The following is a 27,329-nucleotide window of genomic DNA, read 5'->3' as shown; positions in this document are numbered from 1 at the left end:
TTTTCTCGTCTATTTTCATTCATAAGGCACACCAGATTTTAAGGCATATTAGGTTACACTAGTAAGGATGCCTACAGCCAAGAGAGCAAGGGTATTGCCATGTTTCCCTTCTCTGGGGAGTCAAACGAGAGCTGAATGTTAATCTACACAGATTTCTCTCCTGAAAACAGTTTATTTGGGTAAGTAAAGATCTTTCCTTTATAGCTTAGAATTCCAGTATTTTGTTCAAAGGTGAGTTTTTAGTGAAGTTTCTCCAGCACTAAGGCTGGATGCAGCAGCATTAGCATTAGCTGCTAAACACAGTGCTAGGGGACGTAAATGCCACCTGATATTGCTAGACTGAGGAACCTTGATTGTTTCAGAAACCCATGATGCTATTAGCTTGTTTTAACATGACATACAAGCAGAATAAAGTCCAAAACACTCACCTCTGAACGGTGAAAGAGCTAGCGTTGCAGTTAGCGGCTAATGCTAATGCTTATAACATTGTACTTGTGCTTAGAGTGGTTTTACTGCTTCTTAATACCTGACTGGTAAAATTCATACATAAGGCGCACCGGATTATAAGGCGCACTGTCGATTTTTGGGAAAATGAAAGGATTTTAAGAAAAGACTGTAGTTTTTCTTCTCACTTTCATTCTGTTCCTCAATGGTCAAGACCCCAGTGGACCACCACAGATCAGGTACTTTTTTGTAGTGGGTCATTTTCAGCATTGTAGTGACACTGGGATGGTGGTGGTGTGCTTGTTAGTGTGTGCTGTGTTGGTACAAGTGAATCAGAAGATTTAAAAAACACTATTTTAGGCACTCCTGCATAGTTGCTCCACCTTGTAGATAAAGTAAAGTCAGATATAGATGCTCGTCTGTTGCTGCAGTTTGTGTTGGTCATCATCTAGTTCTTCATCAGTGGTCAAAGGACGCTGCCTAGAGGACACTGAGTGCAGATGTTCAAAAACTCCAGCAGCACTGCTGTGTTTGATACACTTAAAATAGCAGATAACACACACTAACACACTACCACCATGCCGTCCCTCACATCAGTAGAATTTAATGTTTTCCTACCAACTCAGGGTTCTGTGTGTTCTTGTTCACACACACACACACATCATACCACACACACATACAACTCGTATAGACACGTGTATTTTTTACTCTGTATAAGTGTTTACACGCTGAAGCTTCTGGCAGTGTTTGAGAGATCGTATAATATTATTATTCTGTGCTTTTTGAGCTAGATTTATGAACTCTAAATAGATGTAAAATAATCAGCCCCTTGATCCATGAAATACTAATCATATCATCGGCTCCTGAAAGTGGTTATTGTTTGTTTTTCATCTTCTGGCTTCTTTCTCTCCACCACCAAATGTAGACAGAGTCTGGACACCCCCCCCCACACACACACCCCTATCGCAATTCCAATTCAATTCAGAGATTCATTCATCAAAGGAAGATCACAGGAGCATTCTTTTAAGGCAATTGTGCTCAGCTGCACTCTGAATTCAAAGCTCAGTTAAAACAGAAAAGAAAAAAGAGAGAGCTAAGATGCTGTAGTGCACCCAAACAAACAAAAGTGTTCTGTTGTACTTTCATCTTACTTAATACTGTCAGGATTACTTAGGTAAACTTACAAAGTACACTTCCAATCAATATCTCTATATAAACATTTTTTTCTACTTGAAAAAAATGTAATATATGAACTTTTCTTTTCGTAAGAAAAATGAATGTGTTTTATTAAGACATAGATTTATTAGATTCGATTTATTCATAAAGGTACCTCAAATAAAATAACTTATAATAGTAAGTGAAATAACTAAACTCTCCTCAAATGGCAGAAATTCTTGATACATTTTTTTGTTCATTGGAGGGGCTTAATTTCTTAAGGTTTTTCTACACTCACCATTGATATAGCAAGCCAATATATATTCATTTTCTTTAAAAATACTGGATTTTTCTGCTGTAATTTAAACTATTTTAAAATGCCAGGCATTCAACCCAAAGAACAGTGCACCAGCTGTTAAGCTTGGTGGTGGTACCATCACACTCTCAGGATGCATAAAAGTGCAAGAAATACCTGAGACTAAAATTGAACACAGAGAAGAGTGCATTCCTCCACAAGCTAGCAATCTTTACATAACACAAAACCACCATTAATTATGATTAATCAATGGAAGTGTCAATACTGTACTTAGACATTTGTGACACTTGGAAGCCCATTATTTGCTTAAATTGGTCTTAAAAAGTCTCAACAGAAGTTGCTACATATCACTCACAAGTCCAGGGGGAGAACTCTAACTGTAAGTCTCTAAGTTAATATAAGCATGGGTGGAGCAGACTTTAAATAAGATTTAAATGCATTTAAATGACTACACCTGATTTTTACTTACTACACATTTACCCTAACCTGGTAACTACAACAACAACAGGACAGCCACGTGTTATAGTCAAGTTGTGTGTAGAGCTTAACTGTGCATAGTAGGGGTGTGACGAGATCTCGTGGCATAAGATCTCGCGAGATTCAAATGTGACGATATTTCTCGTGAAGCTTAAACCTGTCTCGCGGGACAAAAAAACATTTTAGTGTGGACTTTTTAAGAGGGATCTGGCAACACAGTACACAACACAGGGTGTGGTGGCTGAACAGTGAGAGCAGCTCTCAGTAGAAGAGGAAAATTCGGGCATTGGCATAAAAGATGCTTCTGCTACTTTTAAGTTGTATGTCTGGCTGCATTTTGACTCCAGTGGAAACAATAAACGGTAACAGAGTGACCAACAAGACACAAACCATATGTAAATACTGTAAGCAAATCCTACACATGACTGTTTAATAGGCAGTTGTACTAATCCCTTAGCTCTGTACTGTATTAAAAAAAAAATTCTGTCTCTGTTTGCACTTCAAGTATAGTCTTAATATGACTGGTTATGGTTATGCATAGCTAAATTACAAGAGATTTAGGAGAAAAAAACACAAACCATAGGCAAAGGCTATATAAGACCTAGAAAAGTTTTATTTTTATTTTTTTATCTTATTTCTATTTCTTATAGAATCAATATGTGAGAGAAACTAGTCTTTTAAGTTTGCGTTTTTTCCTTTTTCATTTTTGACGTTTTCTTTAAAAATGTATTTTTAAATCTCATATCGTTCTTGTGAACCCAGTATCGTGTCACGTCTCGTCTCGTGATATTAGAGTCTCGTCACACCCCTAGTGCATAGTACTTTGTTCTGTTTCTCACACTGATAGTTTTACTGTTATAAAAGGCTCATTATTTTAAGCTGTATTAAACCTGGTACACTATTGGTTCCCCTTTCCTGATATTTGTTAAACCTTGCCTTGCTGTTGCTCTGGGGTGATACAGATTTGCCACTTCTCCTTGAGCTGAGCTGAGCTGGATCAGGATGTTGGATAAGTACTTGGCATTTAGTGCTGATAGTTCACTTATAAAAGAAAAACATATATTGAACCAATGAAAAACAGAAAAACAGGACCCTCTGGTTGAGCCATCCATTAGAGAAGTAGACACATTTGCCAAGACAACAACATAATCAACACAGTCACAGTAAAACAGCATTTTTAGAGGGTCTGCTATCTGTTTGTGTGGCAAGTAATTATTTTTTCTGCAAATAATGATTTTAAGCTGGGAGATGACTCCACACAACTGTCTGCAAAGACTGCAATTTATTTTATATTAACTGCCCAACACTGGAAATTTTTTTTTTTACCAAGATAGTATTTGATAATATTGTTTTTGGCTCAATTATGAAATATTTCTCAAGTCATATTTATACACTAATAGAATATACAAAGTAAATATTATATATTATAATATTGTAATCTTATAATATTACAATATCCTTTATCATTTTTGTACTCCATAGAAATGTGCATGTTTTAATCAATGTTTTAATGAAAAAAATAAAGTTTAATAGCCAAAAAACTCAATTAAATTACTGTTTTATATAACATTTTTCAAAAAAGAATGTTAAAAGAAAAAAATTATTCACTACACTTTTTGAAAGCATGGGTATCCCTTTTGACATAGCTCTCATCAAATGCTCTTCTTCACTCTCAGAGTAAAGCTCACTGCCTCTTTCATTCACTCATGTTTCTTGGTTAAAATGACCGGGATTTCTTGAATTACTAATCATGTTGTCTGTTTACTGATAAATTTACAACCTTCAGAAAAATAAACTTACTCTGTAACTGCTTGCCTGTGTTGCAAAAATGGCTACTGAGTGAACTGACTTGTCTTTAAGGACTTTGCCCTAAATGCCTAACTGCCCTAACAAACATACTAACTGTAAAATATTACCCTGAGAAAAAGAATGAAAACACAGTGTTGTAGTTCAGTAAATGAAAACAATGTCATTAAAGAGCCAAAATTGCATATTTATAAATATATGCATTAATTTAACTTTTGTTCACAAAATGTTAACAAAATATGTATATTTATTTACTCATTTCTGGAAATTTGTCTTATGTTTTGGTTCCAGATTTTTTTTTTATTACCAACTGTTTATTACCACCATTATGTGAGAAATCATTTTTTTCCTCATTTTTTTTATTTAATAGGCTAAATAAAACAATAGATCTATTGAAACTAAATAAAGAAAATAAAATCAATGTATTTTTAAGTAGCATGGCCAGTTTTAGCCAATTGCAGTTGTATAACCAGCATCGCTTAATTTTTCTTCCCAAGCTTGGCATCCGACCGATGGGGATGATATATATAATATATATATATTTAAAGGGATGGTTTAAAAAACACAAAAGTGGCCATAGAATGTTACACACATTTTCTTTGTGAAACAATTACAAAAATTCAAAACAATAAGTACAACAACATCACTTTTGTTATTTAGCTATGGCTAATCAGGGACATTTTTTGCCTATGGATATGGAGAAAAAATGGTCCTGGGGCACTTGGGTGCCTGATCTTCACCACTAAATAACTACTGTTCTTTGTTGAAGATTCTGATTAGTTTCCTAAATGCATACATTCTGATAGTAGTAGAGCAGATTCATTGATTTAATTTGCATTTACACGTCCAAAGCAGACAGATATGACATCACAGATAAGCAAACATGTTCTGACTGGCTGACTGGACTCCCTAATGTAGACTAGAAAGCTTCAAAGAGGCAGAGTGGAAAGCTGGTCTACTTCACTCCTAACATTTACCCTCTGCTTTGGTCTAGGCAGTGCAATCAGACTCAGCTTAAATGAGCTTCTGTTAATGGCCTGTTTTCCAGTCAGACAGATAACAGGAGAAATTACAAAATGAATTCTGTGAAAAGTTCAGTCCCTAGTTGTTTTTCTTCATTTAAAATGAGGTGCCACGCCATATTACTGAAGTCCTAAATCAGCACGGAGGCTTTGATGAGGTTAAATGTGTGTGGAAAGTTATTTGGGGTGGGGCTGCTCCGCTAGACTGAGTCACAGCGCATCCTGCGGAGCTGATAATAGTGAGAGAAGCAATACAGTGATTATCTCACACAGACTGAATTAGTCATCAGGCAATATAGCACCTCTTCTCCTAAATACATTTAGTGGCACAGAAGAGAATGTGAAGCTGTTCTCCAGCACAAACCTTCTTCTAACATCTAGTAGACTGGTCAGACCCTTGCAGATTAAAAGAGTAAAAGTAGGTATATTGAATTAAAGCTTAAAGGTGTCCTTCTGCTAAAATCCACTTTTTCTTGTTCTTTGTGAAATACAATGGGTCCCTCTGAGTTGTATATGATGCTGCACATGAAACTCTTGCTCAACCTCCATTGTCTGCAGTAGCTAGTAAAAGAAAATATTCAGAAAAACAAGTCGATCAGGAAAAGCATTGTGTCTACATCAACCCGTGAATTAGTATTCATGCCCTCACCCACCTCAACACGTCTCGTCAGACAGGAGCTAACAGCGCTAGGAACAGCATGTTAGTTCATTCCTGTGTTATTTGTGCAAATAACACATCAGTGTTATATGCTTTGCAGAGTAATTCAGAGCTAAGGAACAAATGGTAAGAATTTGTCTACGGAACACTACCAGCGAAGTACAATTGAGATAGGTAGGTGTATGTTTAGAACAGTTATGTTTACACTAGTTAAAAGTAAAAAGTGGATTTTTACTTTCTGGACCTGCACTACCCACCTCTGTGTGTCAGTGGCTGAACTGCCATTGCAGCAGGGCATTACACATGTTGTAAAGTAACATATGGCATTGCAAAGACTGTTAATAGTGTAAACATGTCTTTATTTTAAATCTTTCTAACAGTTGTCCATCCATTGCATCACAGTGATGCCAATCTGCCAATCATAGGCGATAGGTTTGCATATATGAATATTCATGAGCCAGAGCCAAAATCAGATCACCCCCCCCCCCCCCCCCACCTTCCTCCACCGGACTAAAGCAGTGTTATACCAGATCACCAGAGCACTTTTTTTTTTACAAAAAATCAGCTCACCTAGCATTAAAATGAATAAAATACGATGGAATTCTATTTTTTAAACATGTTGACAGAACAATCGGTCAGACAGAGTAACAACATGGCAATCAAAACAGACATGGGTAAGACAGTAATCAGTAATTGTGATCAAAGTTGAAAGAGCCAAAAGTTCCCGACAGTCCAAGCTAGAAAAAAACAAGGGTCAAAAACAACATGGAGAAAACTAGACAACTGGTTCAGCCTCCCTTTCTTACTGTTCTCTCACTGCAACTGTAACATTGCATTTATCTTTTGGGGAAAAGTAGGGGGTGAATGCCATTTTGCTTTTCCTGCATTTCCTTTTATCCTGCATTTTCAGTGGCCTGTGTTTGGTCTGGTCCTTAGTTCTAGGGAGAGAGCCCACTCTTATTTTCTGTTGTGTAACACTGTTATATCTACTGTATTATTACCAGGTTTTTAATATCATCATAGTGTTTTTGTTATGTTGTCATGTGGTCAATATGTTAGTTTAACAAATTCACTTCAAAAATGACAAAAAAGTTGACCTTACAGGTGTTGGACAATGAAACTGAAACACCTGGTTTTAGACCACAATAATTTATTGTCACAGTTCTGGTGAAAACAGGAGAGTTGAGGTGCACATTGTATTCTGCCGTGATTCGGGCAGCCGTGGTTTTCTGTTTTTTTGGATACGATCTGGGTTAGCACCCGAAAATCCCTTTCAGACAGCTTCCTCTCACGTCCACAGTTAATCCTGTTGGATGTGGTTGGTCCTTCTTGGTGGTATGCCAACATTACCCTGGATACAGTGGCTCTTGACACATCACAAAGACTTGCTGTCTCTGTCACAGATGCTCCAGCAAGACGTGCAGCAACAATTTGTTCTCTTTTGAACTCTGGTATGTCACCCATAATGTTGTGTGTATTGCAATATTTTGTGCTCTTACCCTGCTAATTGAACCTTCACACTCTGCTCTTACTGCTGCAATGACCAATTAATGAAGATTGGCCACCAGGCTGGTCCAGTTTAGCCATGAAACCTCCCAAACTAAAATGACAGGTGTTTCAGTTTCATTGTCCATCCCCTGTAAGTGATTTGTTATTTTAAATTAAATAGCTTTGCGATTGAGTCTTGTAAATTCATGTAGATGTTGATGCAGACTGTACAGTATCTGTTAGCCAGAGCAGAGGAGATAATCTGTGTGAGAGTAAAGGCAGCTTTTGTACCTCGTGAGCGTTCCAGGTGACCCAGCGTCTCGATCTGCTCCACCAGATCGTTGGAGTTCCACTGACTCATTCCCAACAGAATCGCTGTCTTCCCCTCCATCACATCTGAAAGAGACACAGAGATATCTGTATTCAGATCATCATGTAAGCATCACTTAAATCTCCCCCTCTGAGTCCATGACACACTGCAGGAAGCAATTAGATTACACCAAAGGTTATTACAGAAAACAATTCCCCTGCCTCACTGCAGACGCCCTAGCTTAATTATGTTAGGTGTTATTAGTTAAAGTTGCTAATTAAATCCATAATGACACCTTAAATGGGCTAAGTCAGCAATTTTCCACAGTTATTTGAGTTAATTTACTTGAAGTCCACAGCAGAGGAGTAGACTGTGTGTGGGTATTATCCACACATGTAACCATAGAGACTTGATACTTGGTTTTATATCATATCAGATGTCAGATTACAGAAACAAATAAAAATATGTTGCCTTATATATAAGTATTTTGTTTATGTTGTTAAAAAAACACTTTCACAACACTAATATATATATAATTGATATATTCATACTAAAAGCATTTTTAATTGCAATTGTGTTGGTGTATTCTGAAATATATTCAGGGACACAACTGAAAAGGGCTCGAACGAAACAAAAAGTTATTGAAAGGACTTTTTCCAAAGTCACTAAAGTATTCAGCCTTCATAATGCCACACCCAGCAGTTGAGAATATCACAGCTTGTTCTTACAGCATATAACACAAAGAACAGGGGAATACAACACAATATAGACTGTAAATAAACACACAAAGGAAGGTAGCCTGGGGGAATGGCTACAAACTGATATATTTCAGAATTTAGGAATATATTTTAGTATTTATATAAATAAGCCAAGAGTCAATGGGAAATGTGTGACTTTTGCTGAACAAACATAATGTATGCAAATTCATCACCAATCCCAGACATGTACTCTCAAACCTCAAACTGTCAGTGTCCAAAGAAATCAGTTGAAAGTGTGGTCATGCATGTTTTTTTTTGCATGAGTTTGAATGAAAATGAATTAAACTAAAATTAAAAACATTTTTATTTAGTTTTTTTTTAAAAACCTTGTGCATTCATGTATATATGAAATAAGTACTGTATATTATCTGACACTCATTCATATAAACCTGAGATCTTTAAACTTACTTTTTTGTAAATCTATTTAATGTTATGTGTTCAGCCATTTGTTGTGTTGTGTGTCCAGCCGTTTTTTTTTGGACAACAGGATCTGGCCTGATCGGGCCCAAAAAATTCGACCTGACCCGGCCCGAGCCTGTGCAGGTTCTGCCTAAGCCCGCCCTAAACCGCCCCATAAATTGTCATTATGAGCCCGAGCCTGATTTAAACACTTTTTTTAAAATAACTAGAGCATTTTTTAAAAATAAGTAGAGCATTAAAAAAACCTTAAAAACCTTTTCTGGCTGTTTGAATTAGTGAAACCTGTTCAGGATGATGTTAATTAACATTGCAACACTGAAGAAGCATAGACCTATTGTTTAAGAAAAATATTTCTTAAGAACAGTTACACAGAGCGCTGCAAGTCAAATGCGGACAACTGAAGAAGCTCACGTGTGTAAAATGTGCAACTTTTATTTAAAAACAGTTTTATTTGTTATTTGTGATTATCACACCATAGCTTTATATAAAATAAATATAGCATTAAAAAACAGATGCCTACATCACAGACTATTTTCTTAAGCCCGAGTTTGGGTCGGGTTCGGGCAGAGAATCTAAGCTCTACTCTTTGACAGAAGATTTCTGATCACTGGCCCCTCCCCCGCTCACCTGAATTCAACTTACATCGTATTTAACGGAGCCTCAAGCTGTAGACTCATTGTAAAGTCTTTGTAAAGCTCTGAGCATATTTATTCCCAGTGTTTATTTGGTATTCTTACCTTGAATTAGTGTTTTAACCTTGTCTTTTGCTGCAGCCTCTGATTGCCCTGTTCGCCAGTAATTTGTTCCTTGCCTGTTTCTTGGACTGTGTTTAGTTGTTAATAAACATCTGTCTGCAGCTGCATCCAGCCTAATTTCCCTTTTGCGGTGACAGGAGCTGAAGTACTAACTAATATTTCTAATAATGGTAGGTTAAGTGTTCCTTGTACAATTGCAACATCCATATTCATATCCTAACAACCCCCTACCTATCCCTATCCCTAAAAGAATATATACTGAATTGAACTTAATTTAATCGAATGGGGGCCATGTACATATGAATCGATTTAGTTTTTAAAAACTTAGTAGGGTATACCCAGCCCTACACATCAGCAGATTTTCTGTATGTAAAACCAACAGCCACTCAAAACTCTCTGAGTAAATAAAAAAATAAATCTCTGAATTCTACCAACCCTGAAGGAGATTTTTAATAGACATTTTATGCTTGTTTCCCGATTTCAAGGGCACGTCTCCTGAATGACCCTTAAGAGTAAGGCAGTGTAAGTGAGAGCACAGTGCTCTGGGGAAATATTTCAGATAAACACGACTAGAAGTTAGAGAAAGGTAAACTCCAGCGAGGCCAAAAGATCTGAAGCAACATGGCAGGGCTAAAAATAGCCCTCCAGGACAAAACAGCGGAAGAAAGAAAGAAGAAAGCAGGAGAAAAGAGCAGAAGGGAACTAATGAAGATAGATCGCTCTCTGTCTGCTCTGGACTTCACCTCCAGCTGTGAACTAACTACACATTTAGTAAGAATGAAATCTGTTTTGTCGGATGGACTTCTAGATACCCATTCCATTACCATTTCATTTGCTCATTAAACAGTAGCTGGAGGCTGTGGGGTCATTCCACAACTGCAAAAGCTAAAATAGAAACATTTCCCGCCACTCGATTACCCATGGTTGAATTTACTTCAGATATGCTCTCCTGGCTCAGTTAAAAGTGATGAACAAGGACAGTGAAACAGTGAGCTATGTGCTAGCAATGCATTATATTAAAATAATGCTAGTAGAATTCTGCAAACTAATAAAACATACAATTAACTTTTTAAAAGAGACCTTTTAATTAGATTATTAATCTGTGTGTTTTCTGTCAGATTATACTTTAACACAGATTCTGAGAAAGAAAAAGGGCTCTGATGGAGAGAAAAGTATACATGTAAGGTGTATGTAAAATTTCCTTAGTAGAAATAAGAAATATATTACTTCTAATCTTTTTTTTTATTTAAAGTGTTTCCTTTTATTCTGAAATTTTGACACAATGTAATAAACTGGCAAAGACAAAACTGGCAGAAATGGAAATATAATGTTTTGATCGGAAAGCCGCATTATTTTTATTATTGCTTTATTTTAACACTGTATTAACCAAAAAAAAGAACATTTGACAGAAATCTGTCTCTTTTCATTAACTTGCAATGAAAGTTAAAACTAGGACCTGTCAGTTGAATATAGTAATAAGCTTGTCCAAGTGGTTGATCAAGCCAGTAAAATTATTGGAGCCAAACAGTTGTCACTACAGAATCTATATAGTCAATCTATAACAAAAAAGACAATTTAGGTCTGCAGTGATCCCACTCATCCCCTTTACTCATCATTTCAGTTGCTCCCATCAGGCAGAAGACTAAATGTTCCGCTAGTTAAAAAGAATGGGTACAAAAATGTATTTGTTCCATCTGCTGTGGCTTTGCTTAATAAGGCTGTAATACACAATTTCCCCACATAATTCACAATCTGTATGTATTTTTATCTTTTGTATTTATTTATTTATTTATTTATTTATTTATTTATTTATTTATGTATTTACTATGTTTATGTATTTTTTTATGTATTTGTCTGCCAGACTGCCAACAACAATTTACCATTCAATGTAAATTTAATGGACAGTAAAGTTTTATTTCATCTTATCTTATCTTGCTCCTCTTTTAAAGTTGCTGTTTTGGAAACACTTACAGGGGTTGGACAATGAAACTGAAACACCTGGTTTTTAGTCCACAATAATTTATTGTGGTGACGGACAGTTCTGGTGGAAACAGGAGAGTTGAGGTGCACATTGAATTCTGCCGTGATTTGGGCAGTCATGGCTTTATGTTTTTTGGATACGATCCAGGTTAGCACCCGAACATCCCTTTCAGACAGCTTCCTCTTGCGTCCACAGTTAATCCTGTTGGATGTGGTTTGTCCTTCTTGTTGGTATGCTGGCATTACCCTGGATACCGTGGCTCTTGATACATCACAAAGACTTGCTGTCTTGGTCACAGATGCACCAGCAAGACGTGCACCAACAATTTGTCCTCTTTTGAACTCTGGTATGTCACCCATAATGTTGTGTGCATTGCAATATTTTGAGCAAAACTGTGCTCTTACCCTGCTAATTGAACCTTCACACTCTGCTCTTACTGCTGCAATAACCAATTAATGAAGATTGGTCACCAGGCTGCTCCCATTTAGCCATAAAACCTCCCACACTAAAATGACAGGTGTTTAGTTTCATTGTCCAACCCCTGTATTTCTGTTCTGACAGTGACAATATGTCTAGCATTCATATTGTCTGTTCATTATTTAAATGGGAAAGTGAGAAATGATATGCAGGAAAAAAATGCCCATGGTAGCAAGGACCAGTACTCAAAATTCAAAAGTAACTCAATATAAAACACATCGCAGTCAATAACAATGAATGACACCGCAGTTTTTAGGAACAGCCCTGATTTATCCCATAGAATAAAGCGTTCAGGTCCAAGGCTCCTCCAGGTCCTGACTGAGCTCTGTAAGGTAACAGCATGTTCTCAGGGTTCTGTTTGTTCTTTGCAGATTAAGGCATTAACACACCTGTCCATAGTAGAGTCAATACTGTTTTATTGTCAGGAAAGGGCAGGTGCGGGCTTTTTCAGTGGTTACAGGTAATCCATCTCCTCTGCTGTTTGACTGATGATTTGTTGCTTACAGCAGAATTTATCTGACTACCTGCAGATGGCTGCTGTGTAAGCACCAAGTCAAAGAAGAGTGTTTAAAGTGTGTGGCATTGCTCTTTTTTTTTTTTTGGTGCCCTCAAAAAACACTTGCACCCAGAACGAATCAACCCACAGCAATAAAAATTGGCGGGTAGTCATGCCAGACTGTCATGGAGTGATTCAGAATGGCAGCTTTGGTGACAAGCCTTGGTTTGGATTTCTGTGGAGACAATCAACATACTGTGTGTGGAAGCACTGTGGTCGGTACCAAGATTAGCAGTTTGCATGCAGTGTCATAGTGTGGGGGGCAATTCTGTACAATGCCATATCAATAGATCACTCCCAGCAGCCCAGCCTTAGTAATAGTTAGGTAATAAGGTCCTGCAACCAGTGGCCCAAACTTTTCTGAATGTGCTATTCCAACAGGATTCATTGACATACTGTTGCCATTTTAAGAGTTTGCCTTAAAGACACAGATACTATGGCATTGCCAGCTGCATCACCAGATCATGTATTCCAGTTTGTATTGGATGCTATTGGACATGCTACTGTATAAACACTTTACCCTTACCACAGCACCTGCAGGAACTGTTTCAGAATATTCAAGCCGAGTTTAATGGATTACAGAAGGACACCATTAGGAACCTCTACAACTCCATGTCAAGACGCCTGGCATGTTGAATTTGCCTTACACCTTACTTCTGTATATGCAGTTTAACATGATAAATTGTTGCTCATATCATTGTATATTTTCAATCATTGTTAGTCCCTGTAATCATTATTCTTATTCTGAAAAACACTGCACTTCCTTTTGGTTGCAACATTATTTTTTTAAACCCCACTTTTCTCCCCAATTTAGCTATGCCGATAATCAGACCCACCCTTTTTTGCTGTACTCCCCAACACTAGGAGGGTGAGGACTAGCACATGCCTCCTCTGATACATGTGTAGTCAGCCACCACCTCTTTTCGAACATTGCTGAGTAGCCAGCACACTTGAAGGAAAGCGCAACGACTCACTTCCTATACATCAGCTCACAGACGCCAAGCAATATGTGTACTGATTTCCATCCTGCCTGATTGAGCTTATAGAACCAAAACAACAATGAAAATAAATAAATGAATATAACATGATTCTTCACTTGCTCTAGATGCAGTCGATCTGCCAAACCATTTTTGGCATCTGAATTTATAAATTTGTTCGATATTAGTTTTTCACAAACAAATAACTGTGGTTTAGAACAAAGTAACAGTGCAGCATTGCTGAGTAGCATCACAGCGCGCTTGCAGGAAAGCGCAGCAACTCGATTCCGATACATCAGCTCACAGACGCCTTGTGCTGATCGACATCACCTCAGAAGTCATGTGGTGAGAGAGCGCCATATACCCATTTATAGAGAGAGCATGGTCAATTGTGCTCTCTCTGGGCTCTGGCAGCCGATGACAAGCCGCATGATCGGGATTCAAACCAGCAATCTTCTGATTATAATGGCAGCGCCGTAGTTCACTAGACCACCCGGAGGCAATGCAACATTTTTATTGATGATGAGTGCATAAAGAAAGTGTGAGTATAAACTTCTGTGCATGAACTGATCTATAAAACAGAAATTGAGGGAGAGAGAGAGAGAGAGAGAGAGAGAGAGACAGAGACAGAGAAAGAATGTTGTAATTGTAAGTGCTTATATGGGATTTATAAGCAATAGCTATATGCTTGTTTACATCACATTCCCCTCCATACCCTTCCAGATTTACTGCTTTTAGAAACTCTAAAAACCCTCCTTTAAACGTCAAAAACATTCTGTCATATTGAAGGTGACCAGGTCCAGTCTGGCAGCACTCAGCCTGGATATTTGAGATTTGAAAGAAAAGAAATTGACAGCAGTGGCAAATGATGCAATGGAAGAGAGAAGCAACAAAAAAAGGCAGAAATGACAGGCAGTGACATCAAAAAGAAAAAAAATGGAGAAAACAATCCAGAAATAATTCTTCCTGCAGACACAGAGACAGCAAACCAATCCAACAACATAAAAGACTCTGACAGATGTCCATGCCATTCATATACAGCTTCATATCTCTAGACTGTTAAGATATACAATGTATGAATTACACATTTAACCAAGCAATATGTGTAATGATTTTTCATCTTGCCTGATTCAGCTTAACAAACCAAATCAACAATGAAAATAAATAAATTAATACACCATGATTTTTCAATTGCTCTAGATGCAGTCGATCTATCAATCTATCTAATTTTTGGCATCTAAATTCATAGATTTGTTGAATGTTTGTTTTTCCGCAAACAAATCGTTGTAGTTTAACTCACAGATAATTATCTATGAATATATTTATAAAAAAAGTGTTCACTGGCCAACCAGTAATATTTGAACTACAATATATAAGGGACTAATTACATTGAATCTTTTCATAACATTTTTTTAAAAGAAAAAAACAAATGTGGGTTTTAAAAAAATAAAATCACATTTCAATAATGATGGACGGTGCTGTACCACAGATTGCCAGCAGGGTGGCTGGTAGACATAGGGCAAAAAATTGCAGAGTTGGATCTTAAAACTCCAACTCCCAGAATCCCCGGCGGTGATCAGCACCAACCAGCCACACCTGTGCAGCACTCTATATAAACCCCAGTCAAACCACACTTCACTGTTGCACCACTGCAGAGGGGTGAATGGTAACAGGGGGTACAGGAAAGTAAAGGAAAAGAAAAGAAAATTGAAAAAAGAAAGATAAGGAGAAAGAAAAGCCACAACAAGAATATAGCTAATGGAGAGTTTATAAGAAAAAAAGCCAAAGTTTAAACAGAAAGTGAAGAAAAAAAAGATTTTGGGTTCTTGGGAAGTTGGGTTCTGTTTCTGTTTGGTTTCTTATGAGCTGAAAGCTTGTTTTTTACATGCCAAGAGTGGCATTTCCTTTGTTCTGTTTCCCGCCTTTTTACTAGACATCTTTTAAGGCATTTGTTTTCCCACTCATTCTCCAGTCTCTTCTGTTGAGAGTTTTATGTTGTCACCTCTTTAAGTAGTCGTGTTTAATAGTGATTAGTGTGTATGAAAAGTGTTCTTGTGACTCTCTTCTGTTGAGAGTCACAAGAACACTTTTCATACACACTAATCACTATTAAACACGACTACTTAAAGAGGTGACAACATAAAATACTAAAATAAAATAAATAAATACATATGAACATATTAATTATAAACATATATAATTCAAATACAATCTTCCAGTCTGCTCTGCATTTGAATCCACCTGTCATGGTTGGATTGGACCACCTCCTGACCGTAACAAACGGTGTCATAAAAATGTGTGGAGGTTAAAGAAAATATATGGTGAATCAGAGCTTTTTTGACATTTTTTAGTTTTTGATTATGGACATAATTTGATTATGTCCACAAAGAACCACAAACTGTAACGTCCCTCATTAATTCCCTCAAAAATGGACAGTGGGCAGAGAAATAGAAAGAGGGGATATTGATCAGATCTATGGAGTTTCTAGATCTGTTTAGAAGAAAGAATAGAAACTACTACTATGTTTCTACAGTTTTTACTCTGTTAAAAATCCATGAAAATAAAAAAATAAAATATTTGGCATAAGTAGGCTTTAATATTTAGAATTAATATGAAGCTTGAGTTTTTTCTTTTTTTACTAATGTTTTGTTTGTTACATAACAGGTGAGTAGTGTCAAATTTAAGTCTATTTGGGAGTACATAACTTTTTGTACAGCACTTAAATAAAAACTGTAGGCATGGCTCATTTATACTTTTATCTACCATTTCATACACTTAATTCTTTATTAATGTGAATTCTCAATGCAAAAATAAAACACATAAATGTCTATTCTAAGCGGCCACTAATGTGTTGGCCCTATAATCAGGAGACTACTATCTGTAACTATTAGTCCAAGAAAGCACAACCCTGCTCTGCCCAGTGAGGCAATAAGAGCCTGTGCTAATGTACTTCTCTATTTTTCATTATGAATGTTTTACAGTTCCCTCACGTGTAGGTTTAAGGGTATGGACCGTTAGGATTTGGCCTGTTAGAAAGATAAAGATAAGAGCAGGGTATTAATTCTGTTTAAATGTGTTGAAATATCATAGAAATTTTTTGACTAGCAAGCATGAAACCAAGAGGCTAATTGGTTCAGCGCTCAGTAATTGGGGAATTGTATCATCTATATTTAACGCATCGCCTGCATGCGCCATATTTAGCACTTTATGACAGATAGTGAGGGTAATGAATGGGTGAAAAGTGTGGGTCTCATGCCCATGAGAGCCTATTAAGATAAGGGGAAGCTGCTGACAAATGGGAAGCCCTGCGTTCCCGGCCTGTACAGATGGGCTCGTTAAAGATTTGGGTCAGCTTTCTGCACTGCCATCAGAATACAGGGGAATGTGCATTCTGTGACAGCTGCTATGCAGACACCCCTATTTTTCTGCATGCTGAACTGCATACTGATTCCCAGCTGATATATAATATAATAAATTCTATTCAGCTGTCAGACCTGCTCAAATGATCTTCATTATGTTACTTAAAACATAATTAATACATTTTGGCTAGTGCTTAAGTGTACATTATGCTAAAAGTCATGAGATAGAAGTAAGTAAATTGATCACAAAGTGTTACCCTGGGGATTCCCGCACCTGTATAAGTTGTGAGGTGTTACCTTGAGTATTGTGAGTGAGGCTGAACATTGGCAAGTGTGCTAGTAACAAAAAAGAGTGAATTATCACATTTGAGGGTTCGAGTGAGGCCTGAGATGATTGGGTGCCAGATGGATGGAAAATTAATTTCCAAAGATGTGCAGGCATTTAATATTCCTCTATCCACAGTAGAGTTGGGCAGTATCCACATTTTCCTTACAGTCATACCCAGTCAAAATATTACCAAGGTACAGGGGTTGGACAATGAAACTCAAACACCTGTCATTTTAGTCTGAGAGGTTTCAAGGCTAAATTGGAGCAGCCTGGTGGTCAATCTTCATTAACTGCACATTGCACCAGTAGGAGCAGAGTGTGAAGGTTCAGTTAGCAGGGTAAGAGCACAGTTTTGCTCAAAATATTGCAATGCACACAACATTATGGGTGACATACCAGAGTTCAAAAGAGCACAAATTGTTGGTGCACGTCTTGCTGGCGCATCTGTGACCAAGACAGCAAGTCTTTGTGATGTATCAAGAGCCATGGTATCCAGGGTAGTGTCAGCATACCACCAAGAAGGACAAACCACATCCAACAGGATTAACTGTGGACGCTGTAAGAGGAAGCTGTCTGAAAGGGATGTTCGGGTGCTAACGCGGATTGTATCCAAAAAACATAAAACCACAGCTGCCCAAATCACGGCAGAATTCAATGTGCACCTCAACTCTCCAGTTTCCACCAGAACTGTCTGTCGGGACAATAAATTATTGTGGTCTAAAACCAGGTGTTTCAGTTTTATTGTCCAACCCCTGTATATGATATTAGCAGGGCAAGGGTTTGTGTAAGTTGCACAAGTCCTTCAAATTACATCAAAGTACAGGTTAGCGCAGCATCCTTCAGCTTAGTTCTGAATAGTATATTAAGTGTAACAAGTTAATTTATTATATTTCAAGTCAATATGTATATGAAGCATGAATTAGCTTCTGTAAAAGAAGAGGAAAATATAATTATTTTGTATTTTTTACCACATTACTAGTTTTAAATTGCCCCGTACCATCTATTTTCCATGAACTGTAGGCAAAAAATGAAGCAACGGATGTATATTAACAAATTAACAAGTTAAATTGAGTAAATTAACATCTTAAGTAAATATAAGAGACTGTTTTTACTTAATAAGCATTAAACCATTCCCCCACAACTAGAAACTAAACCGTTTCCACACAAATGACCCATTCACATTCATTTTCTGATTTAAGTTATTTAACTTTTTAATCCCATTTTTATCCCATTAGGACTCCCCCATCACTAGTGATGCCCCAACACCAGCAGGGTGAAGACTAGCACATGCCTCCTCTGATACATGGGAATTCAGCCACCGCCTCTTTTCCAACTGTTGCTGATGTAGCATTGCCGGGCTGCTCATAGGAAAGCGCAGCGACTCAGTTCCAATACATCAGCTCACAGACGCCTTGTGCTGATCGACATCACCCTTTGGAGTGATGTGGGGAGAGAGCGCCATCTACCCACCCAGAGAGAGCAAAGCCAATTGTGCTCTCTCAGGGCTCCGGTATCTGATGGCAAGCTACATAAATAGGATTCTAACCAGCAATCTCACAGTCTTAACCTGCTGGACCACTCGGAGCCCCCCAACAGACATTTGTTTTTATTTCTTGTATAAAATAGTTCTGAATATTTTTATATTTATGATGTTTAGCCTAGCCCTAGTCCAAGCTCTCATTTATTGTAAACGGGTGAAGTGTGGTGTCTGAGGTTTGCAGAGTACTATACATTACTCATCACTATAATTTAAGCCTACAAAATGATAAATGACTGTGTTTAACAAAAGGCACATTTGTCTATAAAAACTCAACTGCCACTCTGTGTGCTCGGCACTTGAAAAACACCATCAGGCAATTTATGCTTCATGAATAACTGAATTGGTCATTTACGACCCGGCTGGCTCCAACACAACAGAAATGTTTCCGTAAGGCTGATAAATATGATGGTGTTTCTTTATCATTTCAAGCCACTGAGAGTTCGTTCTCCCTGCCTCTGGCCTGAGGTAGCAACTTATTATTTCACAAATTGAAAAAAAAGAGAAGAGACTGGGAAAAAAAACAAAACAACTACCGTATTTTCATGATGCCCAAATATGTTATAAAATGGAATTTCGCCTCAGTATCTCCACTTACCGTTAAAGTACTGTATATTCTCCACATAAGCTATGAGCAAAAAAAGAGTTTCTAATACTTCTAGGATCTATTTCACTGGGTTCACTGATATCAGTTTACACAGCTTTTGTCATTCAGTTTTCACCCATAACACTTTTCAGATCATTCCAAAGAATGCTCCATTCAAGTCAAATGGGTGTGCCTGACTCACTTATGTCCAAAGGGGTCAAAAGTATTCATATTCATTACTGAGGTAGAGGTATAGATACTAGGGTTTAAAATACATCTGTGGAAGTATCAACTCAAGCGTTTTACTCTTTAAAGTAAAGTATAAAATTAAAAGTAATGTAAGGGGGAAAAATGCCATAAAGGATAAAAGCTTAAACCACAGGGGCCTATAGTGCACTACCCCCTCCCTAAAACACATTTTTTTTAAAGTCATAATGACTGTAATGCAATGCACTATAGGCTCCATGTTTCAGCTGCATATATGCCCACTGAAAATAATTTTTATACAGTGTAAAAATATTAAAGAAGTCTCTACACAGACCATCTTCATACTAGGCTACATATATCTGCTATGTTCTTGTGTGGGGGGTGCGTGTGCAGGTGTGATGGATCCCAGGATAAACCAATAGGGTGTTGAATGGTATATGTCTATACTTCTCATCCAACCACAATCGGATTCACTCTATCCCGGTGTAGGGATTTATCTGAATAGGGCTTTTATTGAACGATGAGAAGCTGGAATAAAAAAAAGCTGAAATGAAATACATTTTAAAATGTAAGGAGTAGAAAGTTCAGATAATTGTGTGAAAATGTAGGAAGTAGAAGTACAAAGTAGTCTGAAAAATAATTAATCCTGTAAAGTATAGATAACCAACATTTCTACTTAAGTAAGGTAACAAAGTATTTGTATTTTATTATTGACACCTTTGCTCACATCTCTATAACTCCTTATAGCTAGGTCTTGCTTTCATGTTATGTCTTTTGTCAGGAGTTATAAAAGCAGTTAATAGTTGTATCAGGCTCACTAACATCTTCCTAACTCTAAAACTATGAAGTATTAGACATAGTTCTTCATTATCTCAATCTATCTGGTCAATCATTCTACTGCTGTCTTGTTGTCTGTTGTGCAACCAGGTGGAGGATAGGTTTTGTGGTTTCTTACAAGGTTTTCTCCTCTCCCTCTGTTACCTTTGGCTTGCTCAATAAGGTGTGGACTTAGATGTCTGTAAAGCTGCTTTGTCACAACATCTATTGTGAAATGCATTACATTAAGGAACTTAAACAGAATTTTACCACAAGCTCCAAACTTCATTTATGTTCAAGTTGATCTAACAGAACAGTATTTCCCGTTAGTTCATTTTAAAACACTATACATATACATGATAGTATAGTATAGTAAAATATATGTAAAATTCTATTTTCCAAAACAATATTTTTTATTTTAAGTTTTGGCCATAAAGCATTAGACTTAAACAAATAACCATGGAATCTGCTGCACTAAAATAAAAATAATGTAAATTCCACATTTCTACAGTTTTCACATTTCTGATAAATGATGTCAACACAATCATTGTTAAAATAAAATAACCTAAAAGAAACTTGTTTTAATAAAATAAACAATATTTATATAAAAAATGATGCACACATCACATACAAATAATTAAATTTAATGCATGATTTTTTATTGAAACTGCATTTTATCACAACCTCCACACTTCATTTATGTTTAAGTTAATCTAACAGAACAGTATTTGCAGTTAGTTCATTTTAAAACACTAGTATAGTATAGTATGAGCAAAATTTTATTTTGCAAAACAAGAATTATTTTGAGTTTTGGCCATATAGCATTAGACTTAAATAGATGGAATAGTGTCATTTTTTTATTTAAATATGTAAATTCCACATTTCTATAGTTTCCACATTTCTGATAAATTATGTCAACACAATCATTGGCAAACTGAAAACCTAAAAAAAACAATTTTAATAAAATATAAAAAAAACAAAATTAATTTACAAATGGCACACACATCACAAATAATTAAATTCAGTGCATGGTTTGTTTTGTATGCATTGTGCTGTAATGTGAGAAACACTTTTACGCCACTATTGTAAATAGAAATCATATTATGTACCCGCCTCATGGATGGCTGTACATGTGCATTAGTTAACAAACAGATATAGATACATAACAATGTTTTGTATAATATTTTATTAAAGCTCTTTACTTTATATGATAATTTACTGTAAGCCATCATACTAAAACTGCTCAAAACAGAAAATACAGTACAAATTTGTTATGGAACTGGATTCTTTTTTGGCATCCAATCCAACTTCTGCTACAATCACCCAAACACCAATAAAAAAGCGTTAAACCAGCCACATTTAAATACTGGAGAGTTCCACTCTATACCCAATACTTTTGGCCTATGAGCTTATAAGCTAAATTATTGAGCTAATTCAATATTCCAACAATATTAACAAAAACGTTGTGAAAGATGATAAATGTATCCAGCTGTTGTGTAAACTACTAATGAGATTACAGCCGTGAGGCAGGAGCAGTGTGACGCATGCCACAATCCTGAGTTACTGTGTGGGTGTAAGAGTGGGTTGCTGATTGGTGTTAGTTGTTTGTGTTCAAACAATGCGGCTGAATAACATATCATAATTAATAAAATGTCTATTTTCCACAATGCACTGTGACATCTCCATTTTAGTACCGTAATATCATGATGATGTTCTGCGACCTGCAATCCTATCACACAGGTATTTTCAACTGCTCTTTAAAACAATCTGAAGCACTCAGTAAATGAAATACATTGGTTTAATTATGCCATTTTCACACCTGTAGTCCAGACCAGAGTACACATTTAGATTTGTGTTTTTTTACAATCTGTGTGTTTAGATGCAGTCACACATTCAATCCAAATAAAATCAATCCAGTGTTCTGATTATTTAAGTCAGAGTTTTTTTTTAGATGAAAGCCTAAGAGAGCTGATTTAAAAAGTCAAACGAAAAGAACTAGATTTTAGCTCAGAAATCAGATTTCCTGGCAAATGTACTGTATAAACTTTCAGTTTTCCTGGATGAACATTTGTTTACTTGTTTGCTGTTTTTGCAGTAACATTTTGAAAGCTGTCAAAAAGGACAGAACTGTGAAGAAACAAAGAACCACATGTGTCTATGTTTTCCAAAATGTTGCAACAGTAAGTTTACAAGAAGTTTACATCACATGCTTCTAGGGGTAAATAAGTGTCTGGTTGCAGAGTAGAAATTCAATATTTCCCTGACTTATGTAAACCCAAAGTTTTCCCATTATCTGATTACCTGAGTGCATGTAAATGTGATGGTTTGATTACTGGCAAAATCATTGTTTATCATTATTGGGTAATTAAGTGCAATAAAAGCACTATATTCTGAATTTGCCAAACGAAGATGCTTATTATGCAAAAATCATATCCTCACTGACCTGTGCTACAGTACTTTTTCTTTTTCTATTGTTTATTTGGTTTCAACAGCCTGCCTTAATTTTCTGTCACTGGTCAGTTGTTGTAAAGCTCCCCTAAGTGTTTCTCAGGAGGTCCTGGGGTAATTTTCTCTTTTATGTATCACTGTAATTTTATTTCCGTCCAGAACGACCATGTATGTGTTTTTCTCGAAAGTCCTCTGAGAAAATTAAAGGTTGAATTACCTACTGTTTTTCGCTCATTTAATTGGGTAATTTTAGTTCTGTCCCAATGCACATCTCTGGGTTTTGTCACCTCGCATTTAATAAAAAAGCTATTTGTCCACTGCCACGCACCATAATTACACTTCGGGCACACGTTTCCACAGAGATCCACGTGAACACAACAGCGAATGGAAATGGAGGAGCTACTGAATGTGATATCATGTGACCAAGAAAAGCCAAATAACTCACTGGTCCTCCTGTTTTTTTCAATTGCACTCCAGATGTAAAAGTTTTATCCCTGAGCAGAAGTGTGAAATATTTTTCACAGATGCCCCCCTGAGAAACTAATCCCGTCCGGATAGGGCTTAATACTACAGGCATTTTTACTTAGTCATTTTTGTTAGCTCTGGTGCACATCAGTTAAACTTGGAGCATTTTCCCCTCGGTCTGGTTTGTTTTCACACAGGAAAACCATGCGTAACCATGCGTGCACACCACAAGCTACAAAAGTGACGAAGAGCTCTCGAGTCATTTATTTTCAATGAGAGTCAGCGACACCCAGCGGCGTGCAGTGATGCAACCGAGAGCAACACTCTGCAAATGAACATTGAAGTGTGGCAGAAACTACCAATCAGAAAGCAGGTTTGAACATTCCTCTGACTGGTCCTTACTGAAGATTTCTTCCTTTTACTTCATGTTGGAGTACACACAAACAGAATTTGTTTGCAACTGGTAAAGCACACTCCCAGCCAGCACAATCTCTCACGCATCTAAAGTGCAGTCATGCTTTAAATATTCAGCTCTGCATTTTGTGTATCTAATGTTTGGAGAAAGTTATCACCTCAGAAAAATGAAAAAAATGCTGCTTATTTGCTAGAACACAAGCACAATTAAATCAACGTGTAGCTATATATATTTTGTAAATTATATAAAATACTTTTACAGCTGAGAAAACAGTTCAGTCCAGTACACAACCTGCCTTACTAGCAGGTAAACACGCCTGCCAGCAACTCATCGCCTGCTGTAAAAGCGACGGAGAGTACTTTTAAAACGTGTGGTGTGCACGCAATGTTAGTGCTTCAAAATGCATCAAAACAAACCATGTGAAAATGTTCTCTCTACCTACTGGTCAAACCTGCCTGATATGTGAGCAAGAAAGTAAATACAGGAAGAAGGTCCTGTGTTCTGGCATAACTGTGTAGTTAATGAGCAAAGAAAAATATGGCATTTATTCACAATATTCATGACTAAACCCGGCTACAGGAACTGCTTAGTTCAAACCTGAGTAGTACAGATGATAATTGGTTCGGTCTAAGGTCAGACCACGTTCTTTTGTTGGCCATCTCCTCTCAAAGGTCTTGGTCTGCTTCTGAGTATTATAACTGTATTTCTTGTCTTGTCTTGTCTTGTCATCTCTTGACACATGTCCATACAAATTGTGTCAAAGAAGAAAATGAACCACAGTCCGATTTAACCCTACTAAAAAGCCTATACTGATACACGGGTTATACACATACAAACTGTACAAAGTGCAGCAATGCAGTGAAGCAAAAAAAGAAGCAGAAGAAAACGCACTAGCAGATTCACTTCCTCCTACATGAGGGCATGAATAAGTTAAATCATGGAAGTTTGTGTATAAATCTACCTGACTGCTATGCATGATTCATTCAACAGATGAGGAGGAGAAATGAAGACTGCCTTGCAATGATCAGGCATTAGTATTAGAGGCAAAATACAAGCTAATACATCATGTCTGGGTATAATTTATCTCAATTAGGACTGTCACGATTAATTATTTGAACAATCTGAAGTTTTACATTAAAAAAAGACAATGAATATTGTTTACTTTAATCGTATTAAGTATTCTGGAATCTTTAAACGAATCTGCATGATTTACTACTGTTAGTTTAATTAATTGTTTTATTGTCTTTATTGAATAATCACTAAAATAATCAGTGAATTAATTACAAGATGACAATGACAAGATGTTAAACAGATATATTCATTCAGATACACATTCTGAGCAGTTCATAAGTGCATAAGTCAAAACAGGTGCCTCAACATAACAGCTGTTCTCCTACACACACACACACACACAGACACACACACATACACACACTCTTAACACTTGTGCTGCTTATGAATCCTGATATTCGTAGTGCCAGAAGCCCTGACAGTGCCAGCACAAATCAATAGGGTCAAATTCACCTCTATCATCTTTCTAGACACTTTAGTATAGCTCTTATTGCTGTGTACCCTGCACCCCTTTGATCTTTGAGCCATTTTCAAACAAAAAGTGCTATCACACTCTTTGTTCATATCCGTCCTGTCCTCCAGAGCCCTTTATTGCTTGCGTAAGCTCACAGCTAGCTATCAGATGTGGCTCAGACGAACTCTACAGCGCAGATTAGATTAAGCCGTGAGGAGCCTCTGAACTGAACATTGCTTCTAAGCTTAAATTTCTCAAAGGAGGAATATTAAACAGAAATTTTAGTTCTGTCCACACTCTAATGATATTTAAATGTCTGAAAGTTGTTGAGAGACTCTTAGAGGGAAAAGGAGTGAGGCTGGGTGTGGGCAGCAACTTTACAATAGGATGTGTGTCATGATATAAGCCTTACATCATGATCAAATAGAGCACAGCATGCTAGACCTTCAACAAAACTAGTCTTTTCTTGTTAAACCAGGTCAGGATCTGTTGACTTCGTAGCCTGAAAATCTGAGGGATGATGTTCGGACATGTCAGTGTAGATGTACGGGTTAGATTTGTTGCTGATGGCATGGCTGCCTCAAAAAAACTTTTTTTACCTTTGAATATAATGTAAATCTGCAGTTTGCAAAACATGCATAATGAATGGATCAACAGAATTACTCCAAAATGGCTTGGAATAAAAATAATGTTTATACTGATTGAAGAATTTTTTCCTATACCTGTGAACTGTGATAATAGTTATGATATGTGCATTTGTTTAAATGTACTACTGTGAATGTGAATGCAGCAGAACTTTGTCACAATGGGTGTGACATTACTGATAACCTTCTGGTTAAATCAATTTAGCTCTTCTCTACCAATATGGAACAGACTCTGTTTGGGTTCACACACTTAATTTTCAAACTTTCTGTACATTTCCACCAAAAAAAATAGGTTCTTGAGTGTGAACAGAGGGCCGTTGTGCAGATCCCTCTGTTGATGACGTAAAACTGGTGCAAATGCCAACTTGGGCCAGTTTGCCGATAAGCACCAAGGTTCTTATATGCCTGAATGGAATGTGCTTGGTGGAAAAGGGCTATTTGTGTATGATTAAGAGTTTCTTCACGAAATAAAGCCAACATGGTTGTGATAACAAAAAAAATGAATGTCAAAAAGTTAAAAAAGTGTTACAATGCAGTGTAATGTCACATTTAAAGAATTTCAGATTTTCCGATTCAAAACACTGAGAGTAGATTTAATATAAAGGAGTGAGTAAGTAACCATGATGCACAATGGTAGCAACTGCATTAGGATTAAGGCAACCAAATGTAGTGGGTAGTGTAATGTGAAGATTCGATGGCGTCAAAGCCACAGGTTTTATTGTTATATGTTTAATTCATTTCATGTAAAACAAAAAAAACAATTTCTAAGAGTTTTAATCAAATTGTAACAGCATGACGTAATTAACCACCTACCTCTGGCATCAAAGAACTCCTCATCTGAGCTGTCCATGGATTCCTGGGCAATGTTCTGGAGCCTCCAGTGAGATGCACTATACTTCCGTGAGGGAACTGCAAAACAAAAGAAAGCAATCAATTGGCTTAAAAACAGTCAGATTTGTCACACACATATTCACAACCATTGTATATGAAAGTGTGGATTTTATACATCAGTCAAAATGAACAAAAATTCACATTGCGGAGGAGAGAAAATGAATGACAGCACTGAGGGAAGTTTTGCTCTTTAAACTTCTCCCAACTCCCAACCGCTCTTTGTGATATTTAAATCTGATAATTGTGTTTGCCTCTTTCTTCATTCCCCAACCCAAGCTATTACGTGATAATTGGTGTAGCTAAATTAAGCCACTAAACAGGTATAGTGTACTCTTTTTTTTAGAGTAATTTATAAAAAAAACTGCTGTTTAAACATGGCTGGTAAAGTTACACCACGCTATTGCCAATGGTTCTGAGGTAAATTCAATCAGAACCTATATTGAATTTGATTACTTCCAAAGCCTAAAACACCTTTAGCCATCTTCTATGGGTCTGAAGCATACTCAGA

At 36.8% G+C, this 27,329-nt stretch overlaps 1 protein-coding gene across 1 annotated transcript in view; it reads right to left on the bottom strand.

The window, feature by feature from the left end:
• The window catches only part of plrdgb (PITP-less RdgB-like protein), a 123,943-nt gene that overhangs the window by 49,155 nt on the left and 47,459 nt on the right, over positions 1-27,329 (bottom strand). The window contains exons 2-3 of the mRNA XM_022676138.2: positions 26,744-26,839; positions 7,658-7,762 (exon numbers count right to left, since the gene is read on the bottom strand). Of these exons, the coding sequence (XP_022531859.2) occupies positions 7,658-7,762; positions 26,744-26,839 (201 nt within the window). The remainder of the gene's footprint in view (positions 1-7,657; positions 7,763-26,743; positions 26,840-27,329) is intronic.

Source organism: Astyanax mexicanus, chromosome 17, assembly GCF_023375975.1.
Source record: "Astyanax mexicanus isolate ESR-SI-001 chromosome 17, AstMex3_surface, whole genome shotgun sequence".
Lineage (NCBI taxonomy): Eukaryota > Metazoa > Chordata > Actinopteri > Characiformes > Acestrorhamphidae > Astyanax > Astyanax mexicanus.
Note: the sequence above shows the minus strand (reverse complement) of the source record. Positions and strands in the feature narration are given on the sequence as shown.